Consider the following 22,238-nt stretch of genomic DNA (forward strand, 5'->3'; position numbering starts at 1 on the left):
TTTTGTTATTTAAGGATTTCTTTAATGTTTTAAAATTCAAAGCACTTTAAATCATTTTAAGAAAAAAGATTAATAAAAACAACATTACCTTTCAAATGAAACTTTATAACAGCACAGTGGAAGAATGGTAAACAGTCCCTCTTTTTTTTAAAAAAAAAATCAGTACTTAAAACCAAAGGAAGGCTTATATGTACAGCTAATTCAGAAAGGGAACAATGACACCTAAAGACATAGATAAATGCCTCATTTTAATCCAATAAATGTCCTGCCTACTGGATCTTAATAATGATGTTTTCAATATGCCATTTAAAATAAACTATCCTTGAAAATAAAGTTTTAAATCATTCGATATAATCTATGAAATAGCATCTAGTTAACTAGATTACCTTAAATATACCAAATATTATAATCAGCAAAATAAAAACCAGTAAATCAATTTGCATCTGAAAGCCTGATGTTCTGATCTACTGGATTTTAATTTTTTTTCCCTAAGATTAACAATATAAACAAATCTTTTGGGTACTCAACATATTACGACAAGCTCAGGCATGTTCAGGGTGGTATGGCCATAGACAGTACCAACATATTAGAAGGAAATTACCTATTTATAATTATTAACTTTCAACAACTCACCACTGAACACCAGTACAATATTTTAGCAATCATCTTATGTGACATGACAAGTGGAAAACAAATTTCTCAACAATAGTGGGTCACCATATTCCTCTATCTGACAGTTACTTTTAAAAAAATTAAATTTTGGAGGCCAAGACAGCAGGATTGAGAGGCCAGGAGTTTGAGACCAATCTGGGCAACATAGCAAAACTCTGTCCCTACAAAATAATAATAGTAATAATAAATTAGCTGGGCATGGTGGTACATGCCTATAGTCCCAGCAACTCAAGAGGCTAAGGCACGAGGATCGCTTGAGCTCAAGAGGTTGATGCAATAACCTATGATCATGCCACTGCACTCTAGCCTGGGCAACAGAGCAAGACCCTGACTTTAAAAAAAAAAAAAAAAAAAAAAGATTATTTTCAAAAGCTCCACATATAACAAACATGATTAAACACTTTAAAATTAAACTGAAATAAGCTATGAAATTTCATTTTTCCTTTTTACACAAAGTCTCATAAGTAAAATTGTGAACAAATTCTAAATATTTCCTTGTTGTTTTTAATTGTTCCTAACACTATTTTAGTTTAATTATTTATTTAACCGCTTCTTTAGATTCTCAAGGTGTTCCATATTAACATCTTGTAATGCCAGTACCATTGCTTTAGACAAGGAAGGATTAAATGAAATAGTCATTAGACAGCACAAATCTATTAGATCTCTCTGACATTTCTGCAACCCTTCCAGGAACTTTTGGTATTGAAGAGGATCCTTTTTTGACTGTTTCATTTCTGGTACTGAGAACCCTATCAAGCTAGTAAGTATTTCATCCACAAAGTCTACATCTAGATATGCAGTACCGTCAGACACCTTTGCAGTTATACTCCAAATGCCACCAGAACTTGAGAGATTTCCAGTTAAGGTTACAATAAATGCTTTCACTTTCACTGTTGTAACTTCCTTTGGTTTGCTGGCCATTAGAACAGACAAATAGATAAAGGGTGGAGAATACAAATCCATGGCAATAGAAAGATTAATGCTATTCTCTGATGATCTTAAAGAACAACTCTGTAAATTACGATCATTTTCATTAGAAATTTGTGAACCCCTCTTCTGTACATAGTTGACCACCTCTCTATTTAATATTTTATTATTTAAGGAATGTCCATCTGAACTGCTGGTTTGTTTCATTTTATTATCTGTCTCTAAGTTCTTTTCTTTATTTGTAAAATCATGGGCTAAGGGTACATTACAATGAACTGAAAAAATACTCCTGTTTTGGTCTCTACCAGAAGGACAACCAAATGATTTGTCTTCATTAGTCATTTCTTCAGATATATTTTTTTCACTCCAATTATTGTTTCCATTTTTGCAAGTCAAAGAAAAATTATTCGTAGTATTAGGATTATGTGAAAATCTCTCTATACTTCGATCGGCATTTCTGTTAAAAGTCAATGGTTGCAATTCTTTAGTTTCCATCTGTTCTTTCTGGACAGTTTCTTCCAAAAGCAAGGCCTCCTCCAATGAAAAGTCATCTAATTCCCCATCCATGACATGCACAGATAGGTTTGATGGTTCCTCTTTTAGTCTTGGAGAAATAACAAATTCTGGCTCAAAACTTGACTGTCTTGTGGGAATGGTATTTGAGGAACTACCTGTGGTGAAACATCTTTCTGAAGAAGTGTCATTATTTGCTGTAAGCTCATCATTTTCATCAAGACTTGCCAAGAGTTCTTCATCAGAAGGACCTAATGCAGGATCTAGAACATCTGTAACTCTGGGAATGTTTTCGTTAGAATTGTTTGGTATGACTGAAACTACAGGATCAGGTTCCCTTATTAATCTTGCAAGTACTTTTTCTTGGGCATATTCTTCTAAAAGAGCATCTACTTCACCTCCTAACACTTTCACATTTTCTGGTTTCAATAAGAGAACACCAAGACGGAAAGATATATTTCCATAAATCAAAATTTTTGTACCTGGAGGAAGATCACCATGAAGAATTGGAATAGGCTGATATTCCATTCCCTGTATTTGTACAATTCCATCAGTTAGCTGCAGCATCAACATTCGTGAAGGCTTTGCTTCCCAAGGTTTTGGGGTTACTTGTGTTTCAGCTGTAACTAGATCATTTGTTGTATTCTTTCCTCTCAACTTCTGTATCTGGGAGTACGCAGGCTGACTTACATCAACCAAGGAATTAATCTGCAGAGCATAAAATCCATTTAATTCTCCTTTTGGAATTTCTAAAATGCCATCAGGTAAAAGAGGATGCTCCAAATCCCTCAGATCAGTAAGGAGCCACTGCTCAAACACTTGTTTATTCATTTGGGCCTGACTCAAGTTAACATTATTATTTTCTTCTTGAATCCAGTTAATACAAGCTTCCAGCCACATCGGAGGTACTTTAACATGCCATGTAGCTAAAAGCCAGGTTTCAGCTCTTAATGCAATACTAGTCACATTCATTTCTTTTAAATAAAAGAAATAATATGCATCTATTACCTGAAAACAAAAAACAAAAAAATTAGATAATTCAGTATATTTGAATATAGCTTCTGTAATTCTCTACAATGCACAGACAGGCACACCCTTTAGATTTTTCACTCTTCAGCATCTTACATGGTCGAAATTGAAACACTACACATCATCAGATGGTATAATGAGAAAATCAAAAGGTTTGAGACAGCTATACCTAGGTTTGAAAGCTGGCTCTGTCAAGTTACAAGCTATGTGACCTACTATAAAATTATCAACTTCTGTAACCAGTTTTTTCATCTATAAAATGTCAACACTACCATTTATCTTATAGGATTGTTAACAGGATCACATGAATTATATTTGTAAAGCATAATGTCAGACCTATAAAGGATACTCAGTAAACAGTAGTTACAGTAGCCTCCCTTATCTATGTGGAATATGCTCCGATACCCCCAGTGGATGTCTGAAACTCTAAATATTATCAAACTTAATATATACTATTTTTTTTAAATCCGATAACCAACCAGCTACTAAGTGACTAAAGGGTGGGTAGTGTAAACAGCATAGATATGCTGGACGAAGGGATGATTCAAGTCCAGGGTATGATTTCATTACACTATTCGGAACAGCACTAAATTTAAAACTTATGAATTATTTCTGGAATTTTCTGCTAAATATTTTCAGATCTTGGTTGACTGCAGATAACTGAAACCATGGAAAGCAAAACCACGGAGAAAGGGAGACTACTGTATAATATATTATAATTGATCTAATAATCACATTCTAATTTAAAATTTAGTTAAGAAACAATGTTCACTAATGTTCTTTATGTATGTACAATAGTTCTAATTTAACTCTATTAAAACATACCACTGTGTCTGTCCATTTAGTACTTGAATATGCGGTCTAAAGATAAAATTATAACAAATAACAGCAGACTCTGAGCTGACAGATGTAAAGCATCTTATTTGTTGGGCTAAATATTTTCAAAAGTCTGGCCAAGCAAATATATAAATATTTAACTTCTGATTTTCTCAGTATGACAAAGCAGTAGCAAAACAATAAAGCCCAATCAATCATGGGTTCACAAAAGTATACTTTGTTCCTTCTACAGATTAAGATATTTACGAAGAAAAATATATTAAAGTTTTACTATGTACATAAGAAAACTTACCACGAGGAACAGCAGCACAGGATTTGATGACAGAATTTGGAACTGGTTGTTAGTGGATTACTTGAAACCTCCACTGCTCAGAAATGGCCCTGGGAGATAAGACAAAAAGCAGTAAGAGTTATAAGATGAAGTTGTAGAAAGACTGGACTATTTTCTTAAGTGCAAAAGTTTGACGGTATGGTTCATGGGGATCAGAAACAAGCGACCATAAGAAAGTTACACATTCTCTCTAAGCCTGTTTCCTTTTCTATATACTTACCTCATAGGCTTACTGTGAAAATTAAAGAAGATAGGAGGTATAGTATTTGATGTTAAGAGTACATCTCTGGTGCTAGACTTTTTTTTTTTTTTTTTTTTTTTTTGAGACGGAGTCTCACTCTGTTGCCCAGGCTGGAGTGCAGTGGCACAATCTCGGCTCACTGCAAGCTCCGCCTCCTGGGTTCACGCCATTCTCCTGCCTCAGCCTCTCCGAGTAGCTGGGACTACAGGCGCCCGCCACCACGCCCGGCTAATTTTTTTGTATTTTTAGTAGAGACGGGGTTTCACCGTGGTCTCGATCTCCTGACCTCGTGATCCGCCCGCCTCGGCCTCCCAAAGTGCTGGGATTACAAGCGTGAGCCACCGCGCCCGGCCATGGTGCTAGACTTATAAACTCTTACTTAAAAACTCCGACTCTAAACAAGTTACTCAACTTCACGATATCCTACTTATCCTTATCTGATTTGTAAAACAAGAATAACAGGATTTTCCTCAGGCTTATTATGAAGATTAGATTAATATGAAAAAAGCAGCACCTGGCACATAGCGAGAACTCAGTAAATGTATACTATTATTAGACTTACAGTGCCTACTATAGCAACTGACAAAAAGCAGCCACTCAAAAACTATACTTACTGTTATTTTATTTTACTTTTTTGAGACAGTCTTGCTCTGTCGCCCAGGGTGGACTGTAGTGGTGCAATCTCGGCTCACTGCAACCTCTGCCTCCCAGGTTCAATCGATTCTCCTGCCTCAGCATCCCCAGTAGCTGGGACTACAGGCGTGCGCCACCACACCTGCCTAATTTTTGTATTTTTAGTAGAGACAGGGTTTTGCCATGTTGACCAGGCTGGTCTCAAATTCCTGACCTCAAGTGATCTGCCCACCTCAGCCTTCCAAAGTCCTGGGATTACAGGTGTGAGCAATTGCGCCCAGCCATTATTTTAGACTGAATGACCAATTCCTACATTGGATAAGTCCTACACTGCTCTGAAATTACTGAAATGAGACTTTTTTGTAGGTTCTCAAGAAAATAATATATACCTACCTGAGATTTTAGGGGTTTAAACCCTGAAAATGCTAATACAGCTCACCTTAAGCTACTGCTATAACAAAACTATTTTACATTGCATCCCCAAAAACAGCTGAAAGAAATGCAGCACATGCCTGAGAAATGGAAGGAACTAAAACTTCAGTTTATTGCTGATTCTAATGCTAGCAGTTGAACATCTTTTCACATTTCTCAGTGATATGGATTCCTTATCACTGCCTCTAAACAATTTCTCCTCTTTTGTTCTGTACTTCTGTCCTAGCACATAGTAAATGTATGTAAGTGCTTGCTACCATTAAAAATTTTTAAATATCCCATAAAAGAAGACATAGAAGCATATAGTTCTCAGGAACCTATAAACAGTGGGTACATTATTAATTTAATTTAATGGATGATTAGAATTTAAAGGACATGGGGAAGTTAAGGTCATAATTATAGAACTGATTAATCTTTATATTAAAGAAAATGAGAGTATAAACATTTTTTAAACTATATGTAAAAAACAATGTAAAAATTCAAAAGTATGAAAAGTCTTTACTTGTGATGAAGATAAACTATGCAGGTCAAATCAGCAGGTCGCCTTAACAAAGAAACCAAATCTCCATGCCAGCTCTCTGATTTACCAAATGGAAATACTTCCTATCTTGGCTGGGCATGGTAGATCACGCCTGTAAACCCAGCACTCTGGGAGGCCAAGGTGGGAGGATCACTTGAGTCCAGGAGTTCAACACCAGCCTGGGCAACAAAGCAAGATCCCATCTTTAAATTTTTTTTTTAATTAGCTGAGCATGGTGGTGCATGCCTGTAGTCCCAGCTACTAGGGAGACTGAGGTGGGAGGATTGCTTGAGCCCAGAGGTCAAAGCTACAGTGAGCTATGACTGTACCACTGTACTCCACCTGGGCGACAGAGTAAGACTTTGTCTTTTGGAAAAAAAAAAAAAATACTCCCTATCTTATTAAGAAAAGCAAAGTATAGGTGATACGGTTTGGGTCTGTGGCCCCACCCAAATCCCCAGTGTTGGAGGTAAGACCTGGTAGGAGGTGACTGAATCATGGGGATGGATTTCCCCCTCAGTGCTGCTCTCACGATAGTAAGTGCTCCTGAGACCTGGTTGTTTAAAAATGTGTGTGGCACAGATGAGGAGAAGAAGCCCCTATGCCAGTTTTCCATGTGACACCCTCCTCCCAGTGGGTGCGGAGCCCTCCTCACTCCTCTCTGACCCGCCCTGTTACATAGCCCACCAGGGTCCAGGGAGGCATTTGTTCTTGCTTTAAGTCAGGAGTAACAAATAATTTTTTTTTTTTTTTTTTTTTTTCAATTAAGGGAAAAAAAGGGCCAGGCACAGTAGCTCACACCTGTAATCCCAGCACTTTGGGAGGCCAAGGTGGACGGATCACCTGAGGTCGGGAGTTCGAGACCACTAAGACCAGCCTGACCAACATGGAGAAACCGCATCTCTACTAAAAATACAAAATTAGCCGGGCGTGGTGGCGCATGCCTGTAATCCCAGCTACTCAGGAGGCTGAGGCAGGAGAATTGCCTGAACTTGGGAGGCAGAGGTTGTGGTGAGCTGAGATTGCGCCATTGCACTCCAGCCTAGGCAACAAGAGCGAAACTCTATCTCAAAAAAAAAAGGCGGGGGAGGGGACCCACCTCTACCTTTAAAACCACCCAGAGCCCTGCAAAAAAAAAAGGAGGTGGGGGAATCCACCTCTATCTTTAAAACCACCCAGAACCCTGCATCCCGCCCCATGTCCTATGTTGTTGCTAATGAAAATATGATGCTTACTCTGTTATTCAAAAACTATTTTTATGTAATTAATGTATGCTTTCTTGTTTATAAATGCCTGATTAAAAAAAAAAAGTGTGTGGCACCTTCTCCCTTTCTGCCCTCCCCCTGCTCTGGCCACATAAGATGCACCTGCTTTGCCTTCACTTTCGCCATGATTTTAAGTTTCCTGAGGCCTCCCCAGCCTGCTTCCTGTACAGCCTGCAGAACCATGAGCCAATTTAAACCTCTTTTCTTTATAAATTATCCAGTCTTAGGTATTTCTTTACAGCAGAACGAGAATGAACTAATATAATAGGATATATAGTATGCTAACTTTTGTATACAAAACAAAGGAAAATAAGCACATTATTACTTAATAAACATAAAGTACCTCTAGATGGATATACAAGAAACTAGACAAAACTTTAAATATTTGGCTACACTCAATAACAAGAGTAAGATCTTCATGGGTCAGGAACAGATGACAAACTTAAGAGTGGTTAAGTGGGCACTAAAGCCATGCAGCCCCCAGGAAAAGGGCACTTAGCTAAAAACAGTGTAGCTAAAGATACAAAGCTCCAGAAATCCAGCATGCCATGGATGGGACAGAAGACCAGAAACAGACTCCTTGCTGGAACTGAGCCAAAAAAAGTTCCACCCAACACCTACATGTGGCGGGAACAGAGTTGCCCTGAGAATAGACACTGGGCCTGCATAACACATATAACACACGTAGTGTGGTCCAGAACTGGGCTATTCACAAAGTAAAAACCCAAATTCCTAATGAAACAGCTGACCTAGAGCTATGTCAGCCAGAGGGACAGGTGGAGTAAACTCCAAAGCCACACAAAAAGGGTAAAACACACACAGGAAAAAAACAATCCAACGTGAGCCTGCAAACCAAAATTATAATATACTTTAGGAAAATTACTACCAATCAGCAGACAGAGCAAATAGAATTTACACCTGAAGACAGTTTTTTAAATGAAGAATCTTAATTTTTTTTTTATCTCTTTGAGCATACTAAATATACTTAAGTGGGACTAACATCCTAAAAGAAGAAAAGAAGATAATTAAATGATCACAGGCATTTATAAAAAGAATCTACTGCAAATCTTGGAAACAGAAAATGGTCTCTAAAATTAAAATCAATAGATGAGATAAACATCCAGCTAACAACAAATGAGGAGATAACTTATGCATTAGAAATTACCTAGAACACAGTATAAAGAAAGATTAAGATATTACATGCTGGGCGCGGTGGCTCATGCCTGTAATCCCAGCACTCTGGGAGGCTGAGGTGAGTGGATCACCTGAGGTCAGGAGTTCAAGAAGAGCCTGACCAATACGGTGAAACCCCGTCTCTACTAAAAATACAGAAATTAGCCGGGTGTGGTGGCATGTGCCTGTAGTCCCAGCTGCTTGGGAGGCTGAGACAGGAGAATTGCTTGAACCTGGGAGGCAGAGGTTGCAGTGATCTGCGATCATGCTATTGCACTCTACCCTGCACAACAGAGTGAGACTCCGTCTCAATAAAAAAAAAAAAAAAAAAAAAAAAAGATATTACACAATGAGGAAAAAAGAACTAAGAAGTAGGGAATATAGGTTCCAACAGTGAAATAATTGCAATTTCAGAAAGAAAAAATAGAAAAGGTGAAGGAAATGTTTTTTAAAAAATAATGGTTGAGGCCGGGGGCAGTGGCTCATGCCTGTAATGCCAGCATTTTGGGAGGCCAAGGCAGGTGGATCACAAGGTCAGGAGTTCAAGACCACCCTGGCCAACAATGGTGAAACCCCATCTCTACTCAAAATACAAAAATCAGCTGGGCAAGGTTGCACGCACCTGTAATCCCTGCTACTCGGGAGGCTGAGGCAGGAGAATGGCTTGAATCTGGGAGGTGGAGGTTGTGGTGAGCCGAGATCTCGCCACTGCACTCCAGCCTGGGTGATAGAGTGAGACTTCATCTCAAAATAAATAAATAAATAATGGTTGAAATTTTTCCAAGATTTTTTTTTTTTTTTTTTTTTTGAAACGGAGTCTCGCTCTGTCGCCCAGGCTGGAGTGCAGTGGCGCGATCTCGGCTCACTGCAAGCTCCGCCTCCCGGGTTCACGCCATTCTCCTGCCTTAGCCTCTCCAAGTAGCTGGGACTACAGGCGCCCGCCACCACGCCCGGCTAATTTTTTGTATTTTTAGTAGAGATGGGGTTTCACCGTGGTCTCGATCTCCTGACCTCGTGATCCACCCGCCTCGGCCTCCCAAAGTGCTGGGATTACAAGCGTGAGCCACCGCGCCCAGCCTAAGATATTATTTTCTAGGTTGAAAAAACTCTCTACTGCTAATCAGTACTTTTTTTAATCTACACTTATACACAGTAACATGGCAAAATACAAAACATTAAGGATAAAGAAAAGTATCAGAAGACCTAACAAGCTGGATGTAAAATATAAGATAACAAAAATGTGGGAGCTAGACGTGGTGTTTCATGCCTGTAATCACAACACTTGGGAGGCCGAGATGGGCAGAACGCTTGAGCTCAGGAGTTCAAGACCAGCTTGGGCAACATGACAAAACCCCATCTCTACAAAACATACAAAAATCAGCCAGGTGTGATGTCACCTTCTGGTGGTCCCAGCTACTTGGGAGGCTGAGGTGGGAGGATCACTTGATCCCAAGAAGTAGCTGGTCAAATAATCTTTGACAATGGTGCCAAGACTCCACAATGGAAAAACGATACTCTCTTCAGCAAATGGTGTTGAGAAAACTGGACACGCCCATGTAAAAGATTAAAGATGGACCTTATCGCACACCATATACAAAAATTAACTCAAAATGGATTACAGGTCTAAAGGTAGCACCTGAAACTATAAAATTTCTAGAAGCAAACATAGGGAAAAAGCTTCATGACATTGAAATGGGCTATGATTTCTTGGATATGACACCAAAAGTACAGGTAACAAAAGCAAAAATAGACAAATGGGACTACATCAAACTGAAAAACTTCTGTGCACCAAAGGACACAATCAACAGAGTTAAAAGACAATCTATGGAATGGGGGAAAATATTTGCAAACCACGTATCAGATAAGGGGTTATTACCCAAAATACGTAAAGAACTTCTCAACTTCATAATTAACAACAAAAAATAATCCAATTTGAAAATGGGCAAAGAGCTTGAATAGACATTTCTCCAAAGATATACAATGAGCTGGTAACAGTGGCTCACACTTGTAATCCCAGCACTTTGGGAGGCGGAGGCAGGTGGATCACTTGAGCCTAAGAGTTCAAGACCAGCCTGGACAACATGGCAAAACCCCATCTCTACAAAAAAATACAAAAATTAGCCAGGCATGGTGGCACACGCCTGTAGTCCCAGCTACTCACAAGGCTGAGGTGAGAGGACTGCTTGAGGTCAAGGCTGCAGCAAGCCATAAGTGTGTGACTGTACTCCAGTCTGGGTGACAAACCAAGACCCTATCTTAAAAATAATAATAATAATAATTAAAAGATATACAATGGTCAACAAGCAGATGAAAAGATGCTCAACATCACTAATCATAAAAGAAATACAAATCATAACCACAATGAGATCTCATCTTCATACCCATTAGAATTGCCAATATCAAAAAAACAGAAAATAACAAGTATTGGAGAGGATGTGGGAAAACTGAAACCCCTGTGCACTGTTAATATGATTGTAAGATGGTGAAGCTACTATGGAAAACAGTATAGAGCTTCCTCAAAAAATTAAAACTAGAACTACCACATTATCCCACTTCTAGGTGTATATCCAAATTAACTGAAAACAGGATCTTGAAGAGATACCTCACAATCCACGTTTGTTGCAGCATAGCTCGCATTAAGGATATAGAAACAACCGAAATGTCCAGATAGAAGGATACAGAAAACATAACATATACATACCATGGAATGTTTAGTATTATAAAAGAAGTAAATCCTATCATATGCCACAACATAAATTAACCTTGAGGACATTATGCTAAGTAAAATAAGCCAATCACAAAAGGACAAATACTGCATGATTCCACTTACATGAGGTACCTAATATAATCAAGCACATAGAAATGGAAAGTAGAATGGTGGTTGTCAAGTGTTGTGGGGAGGGAGAAATGGGGAGCTGTCACTAAATGGGTAGTTTCAGTAATCAAGGTGAAAAAGTTCTAGATAACTGTTGCACAACAACATGCACAAAATTAACAATGCCATAAAATGTATTTAAAATTTGTTAAGAGGGTAATTTTTTTTTTTAGGCTACTCAAGCAGTGGAAATGGAGAAGGAATAAAGAAATCTATAATTGGTTGTGATCAATTAGTTGTAAACATCACTGCAATCAGACCAGTAGGTAAATTTATTTGATGTGCTTTTTACTACAATTTTAAAAAAAGATGGGAGAGAGAAAAAAGGAATAAAAGCACCCCTATTTGCCAATGACATGAATATTGAAGAAGAAAATGCCAAAGAATCTACAAAAAAGCTCTATCACCTGAGTTAGCAAGATATAAGGCCAATATATAGCACAAAAGTCAACTTTACTTTTATATAGTTGATCTTCATTCACAGATTCCTTATTTGCCTACTCACTAAAATTTATTTGTAATCCCAAAATCAATATTTACTGCACTCTCATGGTCATTCATGAACATGTGCAGAGCAGTGAAAAATCTGAGTCACCCAACATGCACGTTCCCAGCTGAGGTCAAAGTGATACTGTGCCTTTTTGGTTCAGGTCTCATACAATAAACAAGTCTCCTTTTAGTGTTCTACTTAGTGCCATGTTTTTGCGCTTTTTTTTTTCCCAGTAATTTTGATGTTTAAAATGGTTCCCTGGCACAGTGCTCAAGTGCTTCCTACTGTACCTAAGCACAAGAAAGCTGTGATCTGTCTTGTGGAGAAAATATGTATTTTAGATAAGCTTATTCAGGCATGAGTTACAGCACTGTTGGCTGTGTAAGTTCAATGTTAATGATTCAATTATATATATTAAATGAGGTGTCTTTAAACCTTCAAATAAGGTTGCCAACTGTACAAGCAATGGACAAAACAGTACATTTTATAATAGCACCTAAAAGGCAAACACTATGCTGAAAACTATAAATTACAGATTAAAGAAATTAAAAACAACCTAAGCAAATGGAGAGATATGGATGTGTTCATGGACTGGAAGAGTTTATCTGGTTAAGGTTTTAGTTCTCCCCAAATTCATCTATAGATTCAATGCAATTGCATTCAAATCCCCAGCAATCTTTTTATAAAAAATGACAAGCTGATTCTAAAATTTATATGGAAAGGCAAAGGAACTAGAATTGCCAAGACAATTTTGAAAAAGAAAAACAAAGTTGGAGGATTCACACTATCTAACATCAAGACTTCATATAAAGCTACAATAATCAACAGTGAGATGCTGACAAAAGGATTAACATACTGGAAAATAGGAAGACAGTCTACAAATAGACACACATATATATGATCAATTGATTTTCCACAAAGTTGTAGAAGTAATTCAACAAAAACAGGATAGTCATTTGAACACATGGCACTGAAACAACTGGATATCCATACGCAAAAAAACTATGAGCTTCAACCAACACCTCAAACTATGTATAAAAATTAACTCAAAATGGATCACAGAGCTAAGTGTAAAAACTAAAACTACAAAATATGTATCAGAAAAGTTTGCAGAAAAAATCTTTGTGACCTTGGTTTCCTAAAAGTTTTCTTAGAAAAATGACACCAGGTTGGATGTGGTGGCTCATGCCTATAATCCTAGCACTTTGGGAGGCCAAGGTGGGAGCATCACTTGAGGATAGAAGTTCAGGAGCAACCAGGGCAACATAGCAAGACCCCATTTCTACAAAAAATTTTTAAAACAATCTGGGGTGTGGTGACATACATTTATATCCCAGCAACTTGGGAGATAAAATGGGAGGATTCCTTGAGCCCAGGAGGTTGAGGCTGTAGTCAGCCATGTTTGTGCCACTACACCCTACCCTGAACACAAAGTGAGAACCTGTCTCTAAAAAATATTAATTAAAAAAAAAAAAAAGAAAAATGACATCAAAAGCATGATCCATGATGCATAAAAGAAATTTAAAACGTCTGTTCTATGAAAGACACTGTTAGGAATATAAAAAGACAAGACACATACACATGCATATCAGTCTAGAAGAAACATCTAATTGACAAGAGAAAGATCCTAAATATCCAAAGAATTTTTAAAATTCAGTAAGAAAACAAATATCGTCCAGGCGCAGTGGCTCACGCCTATATTCCCAGCACTTTGGGAGGCTGAGGCGGGTGGATCACCTGAGGTCAGGAGTTTGAGACCAGCCTCACCAACATGGAGAAACCCTGTCTCTACTAAAAATACAAAATCAGTTGGGCGTGGTGGGACACACCTGTAATCCCAGCTACTCTGGAGGCTGAGGCAAGATAATTTCTTGAACCCAGGAGGCGGGGGTTGTGGTGAGCCAAGATCGTACCATTGCACTCCAGCCTGGGCAACAAGAGCAAAACTCCATCTCAAAAAAAAAAAAAAAAGAAGAAAGAAAACAAATATTAAAATGACTAAAATACTTTTTATTGATACATAATAATGTATATATATATGGAGTACATGTGATATTCCGATACATACATATAGTGTGTAATGATCAAATCAGGGTAATTAGGATATCTATCACTTCACACATTTATCATTTCTTTCTGTTGAGAACATTCCAAACCTTCTATTTTGAAAGAAATAATAAATTGTTAACTATAGCCACAATGCAGTGCTATCAAACACTAGAACTTATTCCAATTGTATTTTTTTTTTTTTTTTTTTTTAAGACAGCATTCTAGCTCTGTTGCCCAGGCTGGAGTGCAGTGGCGCTATCTCGGCTCATGGCAACCTCCGCCTTCTGACTTCAAGTGATTCTCCTGTCTCAGCCTCCCAAGCAGCTGGGACTACAGTCACGTACCATCACGCGTGGCTAATTTTTGTATTTTGAGTAGAGACAGGGTTTCACTATGTTGGCCAGGCTGGTCTCAAACTCCTGACCTCGTGATCCGCCCACCTTGGCCTCCCATGCTGGAATTACAGGCATGAGCCACTGTGCCCGGCCTCTAACTGTATTTTTACACCCATTGACCAATCTGTCTTCCTACCCTTTGCCCCCCTACCCTTCCCAGCCTCTGGTAACCATTGTTCTACTCTCTACCTTCCCGAGATCAACTTTTTTTAGATCCCACATGAGTGAGAATATGCAATATGTCCGTGCTTGGCTTATTTCATTGAACATAATGTTCTCCAGTTACATTCATGTTGCTACAAATGACAGGATATCACTCTTTTTTATGGCTGAATAATATTCCATTGTATATATACCACATTTTCTGTATCCATTCGTCTGCTGATGGATTCAGGTTTTTCCATATCTTGGAAACTGTAAATAGTACTGTAATAAACACTGGAATGCAGATATCTCTTCAATACACTGATTTCCTTTCTTTTAGTTTATACTCTGCAGTGAAATTGCTGGATCATATGGCAGATCTATTTTTATTTTTTTGAGGAACCTCTATACTGTTTTTTACAGAGGCTACACTAATTTATATTCCCAATAAAACTCTCCTACCATTCCCCTTTCTATCCTCACAAGAATCTTTTTTATTTTTGCTTCTTTTTTTTTTTGTCTTTTTGATGGCCATTTTAACTGGGGTGAGATGATATCTCATTGTGGTTTTGATTTGCATTTCCCTGATTCATGATGTCGAATATTTTTTCATGTACCTGTTGGCCACCTGTACATCTTCTTTTGTGAAATGTCTATTCAGATCATTTGCCCATTTTAAAAATCAGATTATTCGGCTTTTTGCTACTGTTTCAGCTCCTTATAAATTCTTGTTATTAATCCCTTGTCAGATGGATATTTTGCAAATGTTTTCTCTGATTCAATAGGTTGTCTCTTTACTCTGTTGGTTATTTCCTTTGCTGTACAGAAGCTTTTTAGCTTAATATAATTCCATCTGTCTATTTTTGCTTTTATTGCCTGTGCTTTTAAGTTTTTACCCAAAAAAAATATTTGCCCAGAACAGGCCGGGCGCAGTGGCTCACGCCTGTAATCCCAGCACTTTGGGAGGCCGAGGCGGGCAGATCACAAGGTCAGGAGATCAAGACAATCCTGGCTAACACAGTGAAACCCCGTCTCTACTAAAAATACAAAAAATTAGCCGGGCATGGTGGTGGGCGCCTGTGGTCCCAGCTACTGGGAGGCTGAGGCGGGAGAATGGCTTGAACCCGGGAGGCAGAGCTTGCAGTGAGCCGAGATTGCGCCACTGCACTCCAGCCTGGGCGACAGAGCGAGACTCCATCTCAAAAAAAAAAAAAATATTTGCCCAGAACAATGTCCTGAAGCATTTCCACATTGTTTTTGCCTAGTAGTTTCACAGTTTCAGGTCTTAAATTTAAGTATTTAATCCACAAAATGAGAAAGAGATTTGAAAGGATACTTCAGTCCAGGCATAGTGGCTCACACCTATAAGCCTGGCACTTTGGGAGACCAAGGCAGGAGGATCACTTGAGCCCAGGAATTAAAGACCAGCCTGGACAACATACTGAGATCTTGTCTCTACAAAAATATAAACAAAATTAGGCGGGCATGGTGGCATGTGCCTGTGGTCCCAACTACTCAGGAGGTTGAGATGGGAGGATCACTTGAGCCTGGGAGGTCAAGGCTGCAGTGAGCCAAGGTCACACCACTGCATTCAGCCTGGGTAACAGAGCAAGACCCTGTCTCAACAAAAAAACAAATGGAAGGCAAAAAGAAAAATGATATGGAAACTTCGCCAAAGAAAATATGCAGATGGCAAATAAACACAGGAAAACATGTTCAATATTATTAGACATTAGGGAAATGCAAAATTAAAATCAAAGGTGATATCACTACACATGTAAAATAAAAAATAACTGACAATACCAAGTACTAGAATTCTCATTGCTAGTGAGAATGCAAAATGGCACAGCCACTGTGGAAAAGAGTTTGGCAGGTTTCTACAAAGGAAAACAGTTGGGCCAGGTGCAGTGGCTCATGCCTCTAATCCCAGCACTTTGAGAGGCTGAGGAGGACAGACTGCTTGAGCCTGAGAGTTCGATACCTGCCTGAGCAACACAGCAAAACTCTGTCTCTATGAAAAACGCAAAAATTAGCCAGACATTGTGGTGCATGCCTGTAGTCCCAGCTACTCAGAAGCCTGAGGGAGGAGGATCACCTGAGCCTAGGAGGACAAGGCTGCAGTGAGATGTGACCATGCCTCTGCTCTCCAGCCTGGGCAATAGAGCAAGACCCTGTTTCAAAACAAAACAAAAGGAAAACAGTTTAGCATTTTCTTAGAAATCAAAACATACACTTACCATACAACCCAGCAATGCAACTGCAAGGTATTTACTCAAGAGAGTAAATAATTTTGACATCCATTAAAATCCTGTATGTGGCCAGGTGTGGTAGCACACACCTGTAATCTCAGCACTTGGGGAAACTGAGGTGGGAGGGTCACTTGAGGCCTGGAGTTCAAAACCAGCCTGGGCAATATCTCTATCTATCTGTCACAAAAAATTAAAAAACTGAGTGTGGTGGCACATGCCTGTAGTCCTAGCTACCCAGGAGGCAGAGGTAGGAGGATCACTTGAGCCCAGGAGGTTGAGGCTGCAGTGAGCCATGTTTGCACTACTGCACTCCAGCCTGAGTGACAGACTGAGACTCTGTCTCAAAAAAAAAACCCACCCACATGTTCTTCATTTGGTCAACGGATAAACAAACTGTGATAATATCCAAACAATGGATACTATTTAATAATAAAAATAAATTATGGACACAAAGAATAATATGCATGAATGTCAAATTCAGCATGGTAAGTAAAGGAATAATTCCATTTATATGACATTCTGGAAAAATGCAACACTATACAAACGGAAAACAGTTCAGTGGTTGCCAAAGGCTGGAAATGTGGAAAGAGGTTGACTACAAGGGGCAAAAGAAAATTTTGGGGGTGATGGAATTGTTCTATAACATGACGATAGTGGTAGCGGTTGGTGGTTACATGACCATTATCTGTTTATCAAAACTCAGAACTATACACCAAAAAATATGAATTTTACTGAAGGTAAATTGTACTTCAATTAAAAAACTGAAGGTAAACACCAAAAGAATAGAAATGTAACAACTAACTTTCAAACTAGCTGAGGAAAATACAGAATAAAGAAAACAATCTAAAAGAAGGCACAAAAGGAGCAGAAAAGTGATAAAAATAGAAACAATAAGAAGGCAGGCCGGACACGGTGGCTCACGCCTGTAATCCTAGCACTTTGGGAGGCTGAGGCGGGTGGATCATCTGAGGTCAGGAGTGTGAGTCAACATGGTGAAACCCCATCTCTACTAAAAATACAAAAATTAGCTGGGCGTGGTGGCACATGCTTGTAATTCCAGCTACTCAGGAGGCTGAGGCGGAAAATCGCTTGAATCCAGGAGGCAGAGGTTGCAGTGAGCCAAGAGTGTCCCACTGCACTCTAGCCTGGGTGACAGAGTGAGACTCCATCAGAAAGGGAAGGGAAGGGGAAGGGAGGGGAGGGGAGGGAAGGAAGCCAGCCATGGCTCTTAGTTGCACCAATTCAATAAGGTGCCTATTTCCTCCAGTAAAATTTAAATAACACAGTGCTGGCAAATGGACCTAGTATAATTTTCAAAGGTGTTGTAAAAATGTGATGAGAGACATTAGATTAAGTAAACTGAAATGAGGACAAAGTGTACTTTCAGTTGACTTTGAAACTTCAAAAGAAATGAATCAGTAAGAAAAGAAGAAAGACTGATTGGTTATGAACTGAAAAGGTCAAGGCTGGACAGAAAATAAACAAGAATGAATTTCAGAGATATTAATCCTATATTTCCCAGCAGGTACAGATGTATAAACAGAGAAATGAAGACTGCTGAAAATAAATTAAAAGCTATTTTGTAAGACTTAAAATTTTTTTAAAGATATCAATAAAAAATGTACTTCTACATCTACAATGTTATCTAAACCTCAAAACAGTAATTTTTTGATAGAAAGAGTATTCTCATCTATTTTTGACAATGATGAAACTGAGGCATGAAGATTAAGGCATAAATATCATACCCAACAGCAGACCCAGAACTAGAACATAAATTCTGCTAATCTCCATTCTTTTACCTTTTTCTGTCAACTTAAGTGGAAAGAGGAAGTAAAATCAGTCCCTCAATTCATCTATAAAACCCACTTATGTATAAAATCCACATATAAACGGCCATTCTATACGAGTGGTTTGCTGCTACTATAATGAACAGACTTCTCAGATCTCACGTAAATAACCCCATCTAATGCATTCTAAATTGTTTCATTTACAAAATCAAATGAAATAAAAACTTAAAAATATCACCTACACCTACTATATTTATCTTTGTGATAGCTTCGACATAGTGCTGCGGTTAAGTACTACTTTTCCTTTTGCTATAACTCTACTAACATAGCACATAAAATAATTTTTACATTTTTTGAATATTACAGACTGATATTCTAAGGCTTATGTATCAGTTTATTCTTGAATTCTTTTTTTTAATTCCAAACTTGCTCTTCCTTGTATATGCTATTGTTTTGTTGGTGTTTTTTTTGGAGTCTTGCTCTGTCGCCCAGGCTGGAGTGCAGTGGTTCAATCTCGCCTCACTGCAAACTCAGCCTGCCAGGTTCCCGCCATTCTTCTGCCTCAGCCTCCCAAGTAGCTGGGACTACAGACTCCTGCCACCACGCCCGGCTAATTTTTTTGTATTTTTAGTACAGACGGGGTTTTCCCGTGTTAGCCAGGATGGTCTCGATCTCCTGACCTTGTGATCCACCCGCCTCGGCCTCCCAAAGTGCTGGGATTACAGGCGTGAGCCACCGCGCCCGGCTGTATGTGCTATTGAACACTGCAAGTGGCAAAACTCCTTTCAGCCAAGAGTTGGGATGAATTCTGAAAAACACTGCTCAGTGAACCCCAACAACTAAACTGTTCCATTAAATGTGTCAGCACTAATTAATAACTCTAAGTACCACCCTCAACTTCTGAAGCTGACATACTATAAATTTACAGTAATGTTATCATAACTAGGCAAAGAAAAAAAATTCCATTGACTAAACACCCAAAAGATAACCAAGACACCTGTAAAACACAAGCAAATGTGGTAAGAGATACTTAACACCGTACAAGCATTCCAATACAACTGTTCTCAAATATTTTACCAAAAAGTCAAGAACTTTAGGGGAAATAAAATAACTGCTAACGTACATCTGTTACACAGATTTCATCACTTAACAACAAAGTTAAGTAGAAAGTAGGACTGATCTAGGATATGGATATAATTCCTACAACTGCATGTCTTAATTATAATAAAAAGATGACGTGTAATAGGTTATTTTTCCTACGGATTAGAAAGAAAAGCTTATTAAAATGTTTAATCAAATGGAAAAATATTATGTAAGATCTATATTATAAAGTTTAGACTGGATATTAATAATTGAGACCTTTAATAATTTGGTAAATTATATTAATGGCATCTAGTCCTTCAGATAATTTCTAAGGTTTTCATCCCTTCTTTGCTTAGGAAATTAGGTAACCATAGTCACAAGCAGGTAGAAGCAGCTCAGAGGCAGAGGTTAGCAAGGGCAGCACAAATTCCCATGTGCAAAGAACAGCTCCTGATCCTGAAGAACTCCACTGTCCAAGAAAATAATAATAAATTTGGAAAACTGTCTTTTAAATTATAAAGATATGTTCGGGCTGGGCGCGGTGGCTCACGCCTGTAATTCCAGCGCTTTGGGAGGCTGAGGTGGGTGGATCACCTGAGGTCAGGAGTTCAAGACCAGCCTGACCAACATGGAGAAGCCTGTCTCTACTAACAATACAAAAAAATTAGCCGAGCCTGGTGGCGCATGCCTGTAATTCCAGCTACTGGGGAGGCTGAGACAGAAGAATTGTTTGAACCAAGGAGGCAGAGGTTGCAGTGAGCCGAGATTGTGCCACTGCACTACAGCCTGGGCAACAAGAACAAAACTTTGTCTCAAAAGAAAAGAAAAAAAGATGTTCAAAGCTGGTAATCCCAGCACTTTGGCAGGCCGGGTGGATCACCTGAGGTCAGGAGTTCCAGACCAGCCTGACCAACATGGAGAAACTCCGTCTCTACTAAAAATACAAAAAAATTAGCCGAGCTTGGTGGCACATGCCTGTAATCCCAGCTACTCGGGAGGGTGAGGCAGGAGAATCGTTTGAACCCAGGAGGCAGAGGTTGCAGTGAGCCGAGATTGTGCCACTGCACTCCAGCCTAGGCAACAAGAACGAAACTCGTTCCAGAATTAAGGACACAATCATAAATAAGGACAAAAAAAAGCCATATATTTAAGGAGATAATATCCCCGGTACTGTGATTTGATCTTTACAAATTAAGTGAATATATTAAATTATCACATATACCCCAAAACCATGTACATCTTTTATGCATCAATAAGTAACAAAATAAAGACAAAGATTTATGTGGCAGAGAGTTTACCACTGAGTTTTTATATTTTGAAAAAAACAAAATGTTCAAAATGGGAAAAAGGTTAAATACATTGCACTACCACCATGAAATGAAAAGCTATGAAATCTTTAAAGAAACCATTTTTAAGAATTATTTAATGACAAAGAAATAACATTCACATTTTGTTGGGAAAAAGAACACATATAAAATTACATACAGCTTAATCCCCATTGATTCTATAATCAGGAAAAAACATTTTTAAGAAAGCTGATTAGCATTGCGTGAATGATAAACTTGGCTGACCACACTAATCTACATTCTAGATCTGAACTGCCAGGAACTGAACAAAAGAAAATAAAGTGGGAAAATTTTATCACCTACCACGAAGGTCTAGGCATATTTGATTTACAGATTAATTTTCAGTCAGCCTCATATATTCCAATTTTTTTTTTTTTAATAAAAAGCGAGGCAGGAGTGTCATCCTTTTGGACATTACGTGTGTCATTCCGACAATAGCTGAGACTTAAAAGCACTAACGAATATTTAAATCTACTCCACATTTCCATTATCTTCATCTAAACAATAAAGGTAAGTCTACATTTTAACTCATTGAGGATGAGTTCAAGGTAATCCTGGAATTTTTGAGAAGATACTCCAAAAATTAGGGAGGAAAAATTTATACTGTATATGACTGAAATTAGAAGAAGTAATCAGAGGAGATTTTTGTGGATCCTTCATAACCCAAAGTAAGGAAAAGACAGAAAGAGAATCTGGAACCCCATTTTGCTATGTGACCTTGGATATGTTCCTTAGCTTCTCTTAGTGTTAGTTCGTTTGTCCACAAAACAAAGATAACTAACAACTTGCTCAAAGAACTCTAAAAAGTATTAAACTGCCAGCACAAGGTTTAGCACAGTGGGGAACTCAGGAAATAGCAGTTATAAATACTATTTTAAACAATAATGCAGCTGGATAGTGTACATTCTCAATTATATTAGCCCATCTAAAGTAAATCCCCCATCTAAGTAATATTGGGTCTAAATTCACTGAGTCCAAAATGATCACTACACCATTACACCATTGTAATGACTGGAGTCAATGAATGTATTGGTAAGTTCTTGAATGAACATAGGTATAAAATTATTGGGTTGAAAAGTCTTCATTTCAAACAGAGAATAAAAGGATGGAGAAAAAACAGACTTTCCTGTTATTTAAAGAGCAAACCTAAAAATTAAAAGAGGTAAAGAAGAAATCAAATGGGGGAAAAATAGCAACCATCCCACAATGGCATCTAGAGGGGATGAATAATTTACATCAGTCGGGGT

General features: G+C 38.4%; 1 protein-coding gene across 6 annotated transcripts in view; it reads right to left on the reverse strand.

The window, feature by feature from the left end:
* The window catches only part of RMI1 (RecQ mediated genome instability 1), a 25,248-nt gene continuing 3,010 nt past the window's right edge, over nt 1-22,238 (reverse strand). For 3 of the 6 annotated variants that reach the window (XM_063636942.1, XM_055272108.2, XM_055272109.2), the window contains exons 2-3: nt 4,271-4,359; nt 1-3,120 (exon numbers count right to left, since the gene is read on the reverse strand). In XM_063636942.1, coding sequence (XP_063493012.1) covers nt 1,207-3,084 — 1,878 coding nt within the window. In that variant the 5' untranslated portion in view covers nt 3,085-3,120; nt 4,271-4,359 and the 3' untranslated portion in view covers nt 1-1,206. Of the gene's footprint in view, nt 3,121-4,270; nt 4,360-13,767; nt 13,891-14,006; nt 14,098-16,621; nt 16,698-22,238 lie in introns of all 6 variants that reach the window. The other 3 variants (XM_063636943.1, XM_063636944.1, XM_063636941.1) reach the window with 3 other exon arrangements.

This window comes from Symphalangus syndactylus, chromosome 3, assembly GCF_028878055.3.
Source record: "Symphalangus syndactylus isolate Jambi chromosome 3, NHGRI_mSymSyn1-v2.1_pri, whole genome shotgun sequence".
Classification (NCBI taxonomy): Eukaryota; Metazoa; Chordata; class Mammalia; order Primates; family Hylobatidae; genus Symphalangus; species Symphalangus syndactylus.